We start from the raw sequence: 16,689 nt of genomic DNA, 5'->3' as shown, positions 1-16,689 counted from the left end.
TTATTTTGGGAAATACAAAACTTTTCATTTTGAGATAATAAGAAATATAAATTTAGTTGAATATATGTTATATAGTGTAGTTGTGATATAGTGGTAGTGATGATAAGGTTTTTATAAAGAAATGATTAGCAATGATTGCTAATTTGCCGAAGCATCACAAAACATAAATCTCTTAAAAAGCAGAAATATTGTGGAATATGGTGATTAAAAATCTTTTATAATATTAACATATTCAATAAGAGTTAAGCGGTAATGTTGACAATAGCGAAATATAGCACTGGTTCTGTAAATGCACTGAATTCCCGAACATAGAAGACTGGAGAGAAATAATGTATATGACAAAAAACAATGAAATTCGTTAAGTTGGACTGGCAGTTATCATAGCTCGCTAGCTTGTATATTTTTTGATAAAGAAAGGCAGAGAAGTTGATACTTACAACTTAACTAAAACTATCTACTACTTTTTAAAGAGGAAACTCATATATTTTGTATTTAATGTCTGTCGAAAATAATGCAGAATAAGAGTGATGTACTAAGTCGACACTGTCTCTTAAGAACACACAAAAAATAAACCTACCTAAATACAAACACCATTAAGAGAGGCTCGGTTTCAGCACTAATATTACGGGGAAATGTAATATCTGGAATAGAAATGAGATTAGAACATGTGCCACGTACATAAACATGTGAGAGACATTAAGCTGTCTGGATGGCGTAGCTGAACAGGACACCATCATCATCGTTATGATTATAAGGGAAGTAGGAAGTAGAAATTTTCTGCTGACTATATAGAGAACCAAGAAAACCTTATTGTAAAATGGTAACAATATAACACTTAAATAAAATGTCAACATTGGCATTACTATACGCCCATAGTGTATAGATATGCAAAACTTTAAATCTATCAAGAATGTCTGTAAAGGTTATCGCTTAAGACCTTAAAGTTTATATGTTCCATTATCGCTTCAACTAGTATATTAATTGGAGCCAGTAGATTTTTTTAAAAACCATACCATTACTTTTCATATTTATATTCTTGGTCCTTGTCTAATAAAGTCTAATAAAATTATTTAAGTTTAAAATGTGAAAGAGTTGAATCTTTGGGGATAGTCTCATATTTTTAGATCCATATATTTTGATTAATTCTTCTACATATCGCAATTATACTTGATTGAATTGATTGAAAAACAAAAGTCCTTACTTGAATTTTATTTCGCTTATTGCAGGCGGAAGCATTTTTCATATACCACAAGTATGTAGTGCTGACATTTATAATTTAAGTGAAACATTTGAAATAATTATACGGAATGCAATATTAACTAAATTATTAACTCACCAAAGTTAAATGGAAGAATTGCTGCACTTCATGCAATATTCAACTGTGAAAACTCTATTTGAATTACGTGACCTAGTACATTCGACTTCCGGTCTCAACTTGTGGCATTTTGGCAATGAACAATTGCAAGTACAGACACTCTGAGAAATTCAAAGTAATGGCAACAAAAACAACAACAACAACATTAACAGCGTACGCTAAGTATAGATAGCACGTATCCAGTTGTGGTTTCTTCCTACCGGGGCCAAAGACGTAATAATCGAAATATAAAAGGAGTAAAAAAATGTACATGCATTCCAGTAAATATTTCAGACAGTTTTACAGCGGTATTGCACTTATAAAAAAAAGGGAACTGCTTAAATAGCGTAAAAAATTGGTTAAAGCATACTTTCAGGCGATTTAAATTTATTTTGAACTGCGCGCCACTGAAGTGTGTAACAAAACCGCGCGTTTATAAATCGTGCCTGCTTGAAATTTTTGTACTGGTACTACTGCCTATTTCCCGTTCAATAGAGTAGCGCCGCCAGTATAATAGGCGTGACGTGCCGGCATTTTGTAGGTGTGCACTGTTTTTATTGTATTTTTGTTGAAAATTCAATAAGTAAATTTATTGCTCGTACACGTTGTGTTAACAACGTTATTATTTAAAATCAGAAACAAAAAAGGAAAAAATTAAGAAAAAGAAATTTATTTTTATTCTTTTTCATGTATATATGCCGCTCGATATCAAAGACATATTTAGGTGAGGTCTACTTTTAGGCACATAAAGAAATGGAAGTAAAAATAAAGTGAAGTAAAAATTTTTTAGCTTTAATATTAAATTAAAAACGGATATAAAAATATTGTTTTAAAATGTTTAAAGAGACTCAGAGGTATGCAAACGAAATAATTTTAGTTTTATTTTTTTGTTTCCAGAAATTTGGAGAAAAAATTAAATCATTCGAAACAGTAGTGTTTCATTTTGCACTAAAAATTCTTCAGCGTATGCGGAACATTTTTGTAAGTAACACATTTACCACACTTGCCCTTTACGAACCTGGGGCTATAAATTCTTCTTTTTCGCCACATTTCTACAATTTCTTTCAGTTGCAGCATTTTACAAAGTATAAATTCAGGCGTCTTTCGAGTATTAAGGAGAACTGACAAAAAATAAACAAAATAAAAAAAAAATTAAAAAGAGCAACACTTAACCAAAAAGCCATAAAGCATATTTCTGGGCATAGCTTCCTAAACTGCTTACAAACATGCTGGAATTATTGGGAGAGATTGCTGTGCTTGGTGCTGCCTACAATTGCTGCTGTTGGAACTGCTGGAGCTGTTGCACCTGGTAACATTAACAATTTGGCACCATTAGTTGATGTCTTAAAAAATTTAAAATGATAATAAAATATTCATATTAATCTGCTTTGATGATAAAATGCTAAGCTAAGCTGTGCGATTGTCTGTTTGATTGTGTGTTAGTTCGGGAGTAGGGGCACTTGAAAGTGTACATGTGCGTTTGTGCGGTTCTTCTCCCTGTGCAGTCAGTAAGGCATGACGAATGCCGGAAACGGAAATGTTACTGGAAATAGAGTGAAAAATTACAAAGCGTTGGAATTTCAAATTTACACCTTCAACAATTGCTCGCTTGTCTTATATTTTGTTGTTATTTGTGTTGAAAGGCGTACCGGCAACGTAAACAAATTTACTACCAACACTTAAATTATATTTAAATTTTAAATTTTTAATCCTAAAATTTGCATTTATTTCGTATTGTTAAAATTTGAGTTTGAAATTTATATATCCTTATATAAATTCTTTTTATATGACCATATGTATTTTCACAACATGCATTTTAAGTCTGAAATAGACATTATAACTGGCGATAAAAACTGTTGACGTTTCCAAAACAAGCTGAAAACGAAACGACAAAGTGAAAACGAAACGTCAGAAAGAAAAAGACTCCGCTTTCAGATCAGCGAAATCAAGACAATGCTGATGGTTTCTTTCAATTTAAAGGAAATTATTCATATTAAATTTGTCTTATAAGTTAGGTTATGATTAGTGAAAGTGGAATACCTATTATCTGCAAGTTCAACGTTTCAGGACAGCCGGATTGCGACTAATTTGAGAAGAACTTCGCGAGCTGCGGCATAAAACCATCACGATATTTACCAAATAGACATCATTCTTATCAATCGTCTTCAGTTTTTCAGATCATTCAAATCAAGACTATGCTGACTGTTTTCTTCAAATCAAAGGAAATTGTCTTATAATAGCAGTGATGGTCAGCGAACGTAGAATATTATCTGGAAATTCTACGGATAAGAGCAGCCGAAATTTGACGGATTTGAAAAAAATCGAGAATAGGTTAGTTGCTTTCTTAGCGAGGTACAATATCAAGATATCATGATACTATCCCGGTACGAGATTTATTTGTCAAAAAGGCAATATGCTTATCAATCATTCTCAGTATTTGTATTTGGTTTTTTGTAGCTTTGTCTACTGTTTATATCGAAATTTACAATGAACGGAAATATTTTAGATACCAACCCAATCAGCTAAAAGCTTAAACCGATATACCTAAAGCAATTCCTGGTGATGAGTATACAAAATATTTTCATTCAGTAAATCAAAGTCAGTTCCTGCCGATTAGTAAAAAATTAGTTTCCAAAAATTTGTTGAATGAAGTAGACAATTTCACATAAGCAAAACTGAAAGTCCAAAATAATAAACGCTTATTTTTTCAATGATAATTTACACTCAGTAATCTACCATAGTCTTACTAGAGTAACAAATGTATTTGTTTTGTAAAAAATCGTTTATGGAAAATCAATGTCTTCCTTATAGAGAACCTTAAAAGTAATAGTAACTTAATCTTTTTATTATTGATTGATTTTTGGTTGAGTTAATATTTTACTAAGTTGTTTCAAATTTTAAGCATCCATAATGGTTAAAAAGTACTCCGTTAAAAACTACAAAATTTAATGAAAACTTCATTATAATGTAATCCATTAAGTAATTACAATACCACACCACAAATTTTGAATTAAAATAAAATCTTAAAATAATATGTAAAACCTTTAATGCTTCCAAACTCCATTTGGTATCGTTTGAAGTTCATATTTGCCTTTAATTTTACTCTTGATTCCAGGTCACCACATAGACTCGTACGAACCAAGAATACTGGCCAAGCGCGTTTACCGTAAAGTGAAAATTTTTGCAAACAAAATTAAATATCATTTTCAACCAGATTTCACGGTTGCAGGATATTCGTCCTCGGCTGTTGCACAATTTAACACTTTTTGAATGTATTTTCATTTTAATTAGTTTGCTAACAAAGAAATATATTAAATGTAGTTAGCAGATAGTGGATGGTGTGCAACTACAAAATATGTTGTCTGAAATCCGAAATATGTAGCAAGTTTCACATGGCACTGTGTTGTCCTGTTCATACTGGCAAATGTTTACCTTATTAAATAATACAGGAGTAAGGTTAAATAATCATGGAATATGCAGAATTAAAAATAAAAAATTAAATAATAATTCATGCGCCAACATACGAGTAGGAGGACTTGATATTATCAGCGCATATGCTTATGAAAATTATTCATTTTAATTTAAATCATTTTTATTATGCAATCTGATTATGCACAAATAATAATATTTGCATCAACTATATAATATTGTATAAGTAAGTATGTAAACATTAAACATATTTGGGTAATTAAATATTTCCCTTCCCTTACACAACGCGAGTTTTTGAATTAAGTTCATTCACTCGATAAGTCGGAAGCAATGAAGCATTGAATTAATTTAGTGCATTTAAGATGCACTTCTACTTCAAAAAATCATTGAAAACTTTAAAGCGACTTAATTTAATAAAATAAATTTAAAACAACTTTAAAAGTTATTGTATTGATACAAATTTGGTACTTTGGTAATTAGGTTTGCTATGAAGAGGAGCAATTGCATCAAATGAAAGAGTGCATACGATCATAGCAGAACCCTTATCCTATAACTAACCCTAACTGAGCAATAAGCACTTAAATTATTGAAAGGAGTGAAAATGCTCATTTTTGACGAATTCCTAATTAGAATCCTCCTTCTGGACCAAATCGAAGCCGAACAGATAAGGAATGTAACTAAATTAAAATCAAAGAAGCAATTTAGAGCACTTACGTTGCACCTTCATTTTATGATATACATATTTTCCAAAACTGGAGAACGAGTTTAAATTTTTGAAAAAGTGTTAAAAAAATATATAAAAGAAGGTGATAAAATTTAGTTATTATATTGACAAAGATAATATCAGCATATTATCAGGAAAAATGGACGAAAGCACTGCAGTTATGTAAATCTCTTATGCAAAAACAAACCCTAAACGAGCAATAATGCCTCAGTGTATTAAAAGAAGAAAAGAAAAGTGTTCTCTCCTTGGTAATAAGAACAGTACTTCACTTGAGACAAATCTATTTCGTTGGGATGATATTCTGAGAAAGTATCCTAAAATCAATGCTGGATTGATAAGTAACCTTTATGTAATAATGGTTAGATTAACTCAAATTATAAAATAATAAAATATATATAATTTATTTTTATATATTATTGTACATAAATACTACGTATTATATCTAGGAAGATTCAAGATATGCAATCATGGATTGATTACTAACCTTTATGTAATAAAGGTTAGATTAACTCAAATTATAAAATAATAAAATATATATAATTTATTTTTATATATTATTGTACATTAATACTACGTAATATATCAGCATATTATCAGGAAAAAATGGACGAAAGCACTGTGATAAATGTAATTCTCTTATGCAACAACAAACCCTAAACGAGATAATGCCTCCTCAGTTTATTTAAAAGGAGAAAAGTTCTCTCCTTGTTCTCTCCTTGGTCAATAAGAACATTACTCACTTGAGACAATCTATTTCGTTGGGATGACTTCTCAGAATAGTATCCTAAAATCAATCATGGATTGATTACTAACCTTTATGTAATAAAGGTTAGATTAACTCAAATTATAAAATAATAAAATATATATAATTTATTTTTATATATTATTGTACATTAATACTACGTATTATATCTAGGAAGATTCAAGATATGCAATCATGGATTGATTACTAACCTTTATGTAATAAAGGTTAGATTAACTCAAATTATAAAATAATAAAATATATATAATTTATTTTTATATATTATTGTACATTAATACTACGTATTATATCTAGGAAGATTCAAGATATGCAAGGGCATATATTGAGGAATGCAGTAAAAGCAGGCCAAGGAAAAGATGAGTAAATTAGCGACTTGAAAAAAATGAGAGGAGGTTGGAGGGTATGGGTAAAGAACTATCAAATAAAATCAAGGAAAATAAAACGTTTTGATTATGAGTACATAGATCTGTTAGAAACTGTAATAACAACAAACAATAAGAAAAAGTTATAAAATTACAAGTTAAAAATAAAGAATAAGAATGTATTGCCTGTGCACATACACGAAATGAAAATAGTCTGATCAGATTAAGCATTACACTATTTAAATCTATAAACTTTTGAGGCTGATAACAATCCAAATACAATTATTGTGCAAATCGTTTTCTTAAAAATTTAACTCTTAACCTTTATATTTGACTCTGTGGTAAGGTTCTTATGCGCTACTCGTATATAAGTTCTCTTAATACAATAATTATACAATTAATGTAAATTGAAATTTACTTACATGAAAATATTTTTAGATATTTTTTTTTAAAGTTTATATTTTTGTTTAAGACAACTGTAAATATATCCAAATCTTCGCTCCAATTTGAATTTTTTTGAATTATTCACAAACTCACTAAAGCATTTCTAAATTCAACAAATTTCTAATTTCCGGAAAGCCATATTGAAAATTTCATGCCTAAGTTGATTTAACCATTCCTTAATACTTACACATAAAAAATAACATAAAAAGGGAAATTTATTCAAAGTAATTACAGCGGTTGAATCAAAACTAATTACAAATTAATTCGCCATGAAATCAAGTAGAAGAGAAACGTAATGAAATATTATTACATAAAATAAGACCTTACATTATCAAAAATAATAAAAGAAAAATTAAAAAAAAACTTTTTTTTTCTAAGCATAACTGTTTGACCAAAACACTTCAAATGAAACAAAAAAACTGTTTTGGAAAAAATTATATTTTCACAACCATTGAACCATTGCGGTAGCCTTTTCTATAGTGCTAGGCTTCTAATTAAAATTAAAGCCGTTGTTTTTCAGCACATAAAGTGTAGTCAAAATTACTAATTACGCTAAACGCCTAAACCGCTGTGATTTCTTTCGTAAATTTTAACGATTTAAAGTTTATAAAAGAAATTTGTTTGCCTGTTTTTAGGCGCAATTTTCAATTTCATAAACAATGAAATAACGCAATGGAACAATATCAACAACAACACTAACAACAACAACAACAGCACTGACATTAGCTATTGCAATCAATTGTTTATTAAATTTTGAAAGCACTCTAACACTGCAATGACGCACACCCACAAACATACACATAAACACGCATACATGTAAACAATAAGTGACAAGTATACATAAATAGAATTATAAAATTTATACAATTGTATTCATTCACTGGAATTTCGCTCAAACACAGAAGAGATTGCATTTTCGTCTGAAAAGCGGCATGCGTGTGTGTGTGTGTGGGTGTTTGTGAGCATATTTTGTATACAAAGGAAATAATAAATAAATATTTTAAATGCATTATAATTTGTTTGTTTAAGTAAATGTGTTGGTGTGTGTGTCTGCTTCCCGTTTTTTATTGTATTAAAGTAAAATTCATTAATGAATTTTACACAAAATTTAATTTTGAGCATAAATGACAAAGCAAAATGGAAACGTTTAATAATTAATTGCATTTTAATTAAAATTGGTACAAAGTAGTTCTAATAATGAGTGTGTGCGCCGCAAATTAGGCTATAAATTTTTATTAGCTACTTGCAATTTCAATGAAGTAAAAATTTCAAAATTTTATGGAAATTTGGTCAAAGTGAAAAAGTTTTAATTTTTTAAATAAAAGTCATTAAAAAAGTCGTTAAAATTATTGGAATAATACATAAATGATTTTTGTTATTTTTATAAATATATTACTATTATTATGCATTATTTTTATTATTCTTTTTATTATAATTTTTTTACTTATCATTTTTCTTTCATATGAAGGTTATTCATTTCGTGGTTTTAATTCCGCAGCGTTGTTTCAGTCATATATATTTCGCACCTTGCTATCGCTGATTTTGTTGGAATTGTGAAATCTTACTATAATATTGATGACGATTTTTCACAACACATTCGCCTCAATGACTTATTTTCATTCTTTCACTAATAATTAAATGTTTTAATTATTTTTAAAAAAAATTCTTTCACTAATCAATAAATAAAACACAAAACTGTTGCATTGGGGTAGTGAAAAGCTGCAAGTTACTATCGAAAAACTAATCAATATATAAGAGATCACTTATAGTGCGATGGTGTGTTATTTGGACTAGAGACGTAACACGTCTGTACTTTTTTAAACATGATATATATCTGAACTTTTTATGCATACAAATATTTAAAAATACTTGCACTATTGAGAAAAATTTAAATCAAAATAAAGATAGGTTAGTTGTATTCTTAGATCGCATTCACCATACGATTTATATAAACAAAAATCTTGATTGTAATTGAGTATCTAATATATAGCTTAGCCTAACAACGAATTAAAGCGAATACAACGCTTTTTAAACATCAGTACATTAGTTAATGCAGTGAAATCGTTCAAAGTACCTTATCAAAATGCTTAACAGGTTCCGAACAAACTCAAAACACTACGGTTCATTTGTTTGAGTATATTCATTAACAATTAAACTAAAATATTTCATGGTATGTCTACGACAGACCTGAACAGGCTCAAAACACATAATTCTATAATTTTGTATACTTTTTTTGGTAACCAGGATCATTTGCTTAAATATATTCAACGACAATTGAATTGAAATATTTCAAAGTACCTCATCCCCTTTTCTCAACAGATCCCAACAGGCTCGAAACACATATACATTTTTGTACACTTTAGTAACATTTTTTTTCGATAACTAGTGGTCATCTGTTTGAATATGTTACCAATAATTAAGCTGATATTCTTCAAAGTGCTTTATTAGGGCTTTCAACTGATTCGATATTGTACTGAGCTTAACATGCTTTCAAAATCCTGCTAAAAATATTCCTAATAATGATTGAGTAAAACAACTTGAAATAGGTTTAATGGAAATATAAACATTACTACTACATTAAGATACTTTATGCATCAGAAGAAAAGAATTCATATCTATCTATATGTTGAATACTATGCATTCATAATCATTCGAACTGATTATGGCTTAATCAGCGGATTGAAATATTTTGGATTAAAATATTTTTAGGTAAACTAGTATAATTCGCCTATAAATGATTTTTAAAAATATAAAAATCTCTATAAAAAAGCTTCAAGTTTTAGTTTTGTTATAATCATTCTTATTTATTTGCATACACTAATTATTTTTTAATATTTTTATGTAATATGTAACTTATAACTATACAATATATTTTTAAATTTATTTATTTTTTGCATACATATGTAATAGTTTTGACTATATACGAATACATTATTTATTAAATATTTATTGCATTTTACACAAGTGATCATTAACTTTATTACATTCATTATTAACTAAAATACATAGTATATACTTGGTACATATGTATATATATATATAATAATATATATATAAATATATCAATTTAGTTTACAAATACATTTATATATGTAATAATTTAATTTGCTATATTAAAATAAAAAATTATTAATATAATTAACCACATAGAATCATATGTATACAAATAATTGCTCCTATTCTTGATATATCGTAGTAGCTAAAATAATTCCACAGCTGACAACACATTCTACAATTGAGCTCTTCCATGACAGAACAATAATAGCAAAATAAATTCTGTAGCATTTACAACACTAGCCTAGCCAGGATAACCATATTTGGTTTAAATATATATTCTTTATTTTATGATTAATTTTCATAAAAAAAATAATAGTTAATACAATTTATTTTATCTAGTACTTAAAACTAAGCACGACGTATATCGTCTCTATATGTAGGATAATAGACTTCGGTATGAGTATCCAGCATTATGTTATTACATAGCAATGGAAAGTAAAAATTTTCAAGGAGTAAACACAATTATAAAGATAAGTGTTAATTATATGTATAATTTTGATTAAGTATTTGAGGTTATATATTAGCTTACAACGAACATGCTATATACGCATTAGTATATTTTGCTGTCTGCTTTACTCATATATATTCAATATGTTTAGCTTATATATTTCTTGCGTTTTTTTATGTTTTATTTATGTTTTATATTAAATACAATATATTTCGCTATTTTTGTTTAAATATTTATTGTCCACCCAACCAGTTCTCGGCTTTTTTATATAATTTTTATTTATTTATATATATTTTATATAAATATATTGCATCTAAACAAATGATTTACTTAACTGCGGTTATACATATTTATTAAATTTGTTTTTGATTTTTATAATGTTTAAACTGTAATAAAATTATACGATTTATACAATTTTCTTTTTAAAAAATAATATGTAACAAATAATAATAATTATAATTTTTTTTTAAAATAAAATACACTTATTACTTTTTAATTTAAAAAAATCAATTGTTTATAATAAAAAGAATGCTTATAGGTAAATATTTTGCAAGTTGGCTTAGTATTTGATTAGTAAAGCAAGCAATAACACACCAGAAGCCTGGGTCTGCATTTCGAAGTTGTCTGCAAAGTTGACGAAATTAAAGTCTTCCTCTATATTTTTTAGTTTTGCCACATTTCCGGCTTCTGATTTTAATTTATTTCCTGTCATCTTTAATTTGTTGTAAAATATTTTTCGTTTGTTGCTACTTCTACTATATATAATAGTAATAATAGTAATAATTTAAATTTGTTATAGTTTTTATGATCGTTGTTGCTTTCGTGGCTACTTTGGTAGCTGGTACTGCTGCGGATCCGTCTCGGCATTTCTTTGTGAAGATAGTGCGGTCAACGAATTAGAAGTCCTGTGTCCGGTGACCAGCGATTCGCTCGGTAATACATATCCTTGTACATGGAAGGGCATGAGTTTTGATTCTGCAATGCAATAAGAAGAAGAAATATACGTAAGTAATGAGGATTGATTTTATGAAGATTTTTATATTAAATTACATTTCTCTAAGATATCATATTTTTAATATTTCTGTCACATTCTTTAATAAAACAAGTCCATTCTATACATTAATTATCTATATTTATGGACTATATGAATCCTATGATGCGTCTAGTATTTAATTTGAAATATTTGTAATAGTCACTTAATTCTTTTTAAAAATTTTTTAAATTCTAAGTATTTTTTATTTGCTGATAAAAACATAGAAGATATTTAAATAATAAACATAGAAGATATTTTAAATAATTTTATATTTACCTTGTTTCTCTTAAAGTCTATATTAGTTCTTACTGTTCTATGATGAAGTCCTTGTAGAGGACGCGCATTATTGCCTAATGGAGCTTTAGGTGAAGTCTCTGAACCTTGCATCAGTCGTCTGAGTTGATATAACTGCAAACAAAATAGTACAGTACAAATAAAATTACGTTTGAAAAAATTTGAAGTATATATACGCAAGTTAATTGTATATTGCAGTATATATGGTAGTTCGTAAAAGTTAACTGATATAATTTTAGTCTAAAAAAATTATTAAAATACAAAATAAATATATATAATTCTCTTTAATTATTAGTAGCATGACACTTATTTAGTTTTAATAGTTATTTACAGATACAATATTTATTGATCTACTGTAAAAGATAAAAACTTTTTGCTAAATAAAAAACTTTTTCTTCTAAGTATATAAGAAAGTTTTTTTTATTTGAACTGTCTATATTGAACTTTACTTTAATATAAACAATTGATAATTGGTAGATAGATGTGAACTTCTATTTAAAAAATGCTTTAAAGATGCATAGCTTTAAAGTTATAAAAAAGCTTGCAATATAAGATGGTATTCGTAAAAATAAAATATCCTGATTTTTAGTTATTCATATATATGCAATTAAAATTAAAAAAAAATTTTTTAAGTTACCTACTATCAATTCATAATTAATTTAAAAAAAACCCATATAAACACTTTTGAGCAATTTAATACCACTTAGCACTTAATTGCTTGTAAATGAAATATGTCGAAACTTTAACAGGAACAATTAAATGAACTGCAATTAAACACATATAAAATAAGTGTCCTTTTTTTTTTTTGAAAGGTCCTTAATTGCTTATGAAGTGCACAATTAATACATAATTTTTACCATTTAAAATAGTGCATATGAACACGGTTTAAATTGATTTCCGTTACCGCATCTGTGTGGCTTGAGACCGCCACGGAATAATTCCGGGAAATGCAATCAAAAATACTGCAAATTCAATTTGTTGCAAAATTAATACGACATTTGCACAAAATTTTGTGGCTAACAAGGTAATTAAATAATTATTTATCTGACACAACTAATATTAAATTAAAACGCCACACTCAAGCAAACTAAATAAAGAAGTTAGCTTTGGCATTACCAGAACTAAAATACTCTTCATACAGATTAAGTAAATATTATTCAGTGAAATAGGAGTCACGGAAATTCTTCGCCCTAAGTGGAATCGAATTGATCACATGATCTAGGACCTATACAGATCTACATCGATCGCCATAGATTTCCGTAAATTAACACAGATAGAAACAATTGAAGTATTGGTCTCCAGGAGGCTTTCTTCAGAAATATGGGTGATCTACCACGGTATGCTATATTAACTGCTTAACAAAAACAGAATAGTACTTTACTGGGCCCGTAATCACAAATAAATCAATAATAATGAGTGCGCGGACAGTACTATAAGACCGGATCAACCATTTAATTTAAGAGACCGACTTTTATTTTAATAGATTGAAACCTTATTGTGGATTAAGTTGGTCCACAACTAAGTCTTTGGTAGAAAAAACGATTTTAACTAAAAGAAATCATATTTGGCACAGCATATCGAAGAAGAGTCATGCCTACAGCATAATAATGGTGTATACTCTAATGATGTAGAATATATCTGAGGTTGCTATCGTGTTATATGGTGGGTCACCACGATTAGTTTATTTTCGAAATTTGCGTGCGAAGGGTATTAAAAAGGTTGGTTATAATGAAAATTTGCAGTGGCTACGGTTAAAGCGATAATAACATAATTAAAACAAGCTTAGTTATAAATTATTTGGCGATATAATTATGCACAGCCTTTGGTTTTAATTAAATTTTTTTGTCACAGATCATTGAGTGATTAATATTGTAGTTAGGATTTGTATATTTTTACTAACCTCTTGTTTAGTGATATAAATAGGTTTATTAACTATAATCCAAACGGTGCTCTCCCAGCAGCCAGGATGTGTAGTTGAGCCTTCGTATGTGATGTAGTGATCCGTGTTTGGCAACAATGAACGCACTGATATGTGCCTAATCGGTGTTGAAAAACCTGAAAGAATAAGAAAAAAATATTGCTTTTTATAATTTTTTGCACATTCTGTAAATTTAATCAAAATGTGTTTTTCTATTAATTTAGAGGACAGTGAAAAAGCTTCTTGCTGCCACTGACATTTAGCAGGAGTAATTGTTATGTTCGCATTACACAGACACTCGTTTGTGTGTCTGAGTTCAAAATTATGCACTGCCAAAGTGCAATAAAATAACTCATAATAAAATAACACGGTAATTGCGCGAAAAACTTTCTACTTTCTTTCTGTCGTAGTAGCAAATATGGTAAAAGCGCTGAAGCAACAGGGGCAGGAGTTGAGGAGAAATTATGATCCTTTGCATTTAAGTCGAATCCATAGTTTGCATAGAAAAACTAACATAAAATTATGATTTTATGCTATGCTTCGACTTGACTTTGCATTGTTGTTGGGCGGAAACTTTAACGAATTTGGAAAAAATCAGAATTGGCCAGGCTAGTTGAAGTTGCATAAATGATGCCGTCGACATAGACCAGGACAGCGTCATGCCAAATTGCCTCAAACTTATGTCGACGACGACGCGAACGACAACAACAGCAACGTGTCTGCTTGCCATTATATCCGTTTCCGCTATTAAGAAAGCCACACTAATACCGCGGAAGTGAAGCAAAGCAAACATTTAAAGTTTTATGGCTTTCTTGCTTTAAGGAAGTACAAGGATTGTATAATATTATTTCTTGTGAAAAAATACTTGTAGTTCGTTAGAAAATTTCGGCAGAAATTTTTCTTAGAAGTGGATAAAAATATATAAGCAGGTTTAAAAATGTAAATCTTTAGTCCTGAATATTCTGAAAAAATACAAGATATAACCAAATAAATGAAGAAGAGCAAGTAAAAAGTGAATAGAATAGTTTTTGAGCAAATTTTTGTTAAGAAGAAGTGGCGAAATGTAGTCAAAGATAAAAATACTAAAGAAGGACTTATAAAGAAATAAAAACATGAAGTCTAAAAATTGTAGTATAGTATAATAGGAGAAGACGAGACCGAACAAAATCGTGTAACAGAAGGATGACATATTAAGAAAGAGGAAGAATGAGGATTGACACACAAGGGTTGTAATACATTTATACTATAATATACCTAACCAAACCTCGCATGTTAAGACCTATAATTTCTAGCTAGAATATAGTAAACAAAAATAATTTCAAGATAATAGCGAAGAACTTCAATAATAAGTAATGAAGAAAAAGTATAATCTACCTATACATATACGAGAATAATCTTTTTGAAGAAAAGAAATAAGCTGTAATTAATGCCAAAACTCCGGTAACCTATCAACATTATGATGTTTTGGATATCATAAAGATAAATAATTACATATATACATAAATAAAAAAAAAATCACAAAAGAGAAGAAAGTAGATACACATTTTTGCTTCGATTGGTTGATTGAAGAAGTGATTGGAATAGTCTACGAATAGAATTACTATTTTCGGCCCATTGTGGTGACCTATTTTCGTTTCTAACTATTTATTTGTATGTATAGCTTGGTTAAATTCAGCCCTTACAATTTGGGAGCCTTTAACGAACGTTAAGTGATGAGTAATTTAACTGGTTAATATAAAATAGTTGTTTTTTTTATCTAGTGCAATAAATGGCATTAGAGAATACTAGTGTGTTGGCCGCCTGCTTTCAGTTATTACTTCTTGTGTAGAGGCTAAGACTATTTAGGAGGTGATCAGATATCTAGTATTTTCTCTTCAATATTAGGTTTAAATTTCTGTCTGAATTTGTATACGAACTTATTATTTATTATCTGCTGTATTAATATTCGAAGTTTGTAACATGTCTAACTGTGCTTTCTATAATTACTGTTTCTATTATTATTTCCGTACTACTTTCTACGAGTTTCAAGATTTCACAAATAAATTTCAATATAATCTATTGCCACCTAATAATCGCTATCGATAAAATGTAAAAACTGTACTATACCATATGGTTTGTGATCTTCCACGGCTTCTTGCAGCATAGGTGTTCCAAATCAGGTGTATTTGAAAAAGATTATCATGGAGGAATTATAGCCCTTAGTATCATAAAGTGATTCATCACTTTATTAAGTTAATTGATTTAAAAATATAAAGAACCAAATCAAGTCGTCATACAGCGCTATGTAAACTTAGTGGACAAGCTTTCAATCTTTGAAATCACAAGTTGATGCAGTAAATTGAATCGATGATAAACATATTTGAATACTGAGATTAGTTTGCCATTTTACATCCATGAGTGTTGCAGATTTTAGTGGATGTTTTTGACAGTGGTACAAAAGTTTTGAATATTTTTGGTAAATTTTGTTGCATTTTATAATATTAGCCTGCCTCGTTCAAAAACGGCAATCAATTAAGCTTTGAAAATGGACCCACTGTGGTAACATTGTTTTAAATTAAATGTTTTAAATTGTTTTAAAGTGCTTAAGTAAATATGTCTTTACTTCGGATCGAGAATTACTTTGTTGCGTTAATATAACAGATAATATCTTCAATGCCTTTATTAGAGGTATAAGACGGATATTTAAAGAAGGAGAACCAAAAATGGAAGTGAGTGACGGGTAGTGATAGAGCAGTTGAGCAACTGACTTCAGTTTCTTCTCTGATTCACACCATGACCGTAGCCATCAAAAGCAGCATCTAATTGGTCAATATGCCCGCTCAAGACGGAATGTTCCGTCAAACAGCTAAGATATTATTTTTAA

General features: G+C 28.7%; 1 protein-coding gene across 1 annotated transcript in view; it reads right to left on the bottom strand.

The window, feature by feature from the left end:
- Positions 1-11,385: 11,385 nt before the first annotated feature.
- Positions 11,386-16,689, bottom strand: part of LOC119667123 — a 40,841-nt gene continuing 35,537 nt past the window's right edge. The window contains exons 4-6 of the mRNA XM_038076411.1: positions 13,809-13,963; positions 11,891-12,022; positions 11,386-11,556 (exon numbers count right to left, since the gene is read on the bottom strand). Coding sequence (XP_037932339.1) covers positions 11,470-11,556; positions 11,891-12,022; positions 13,809-13,963 — 374 coding nt within the window. The 3' untranslated portion in view covers positions 11,386-11,469. The remainder of the gene's footprint in view (positions 11,557-11,890; positions 12,023-13,808; positions 13,964-16,689) is intronic.

Source organism: Teleopsis dalmanni, chromosome 1, assembly GCF_002237135.1.
Source record: "Teleopsis dalmanni isolate 2A chromosome 1, ASM223713v2, whole genome shotgun sequence".
Lineage (NCBI taxonomy): Eukaryota > Metazoa > Arthropoda > Insecta > Diptera > Diopsidae > Teleopsis > Teleopsis dalmanni.
This window is presented reverse-complemented; position numbering and strand designations above follow the sequence as displayed.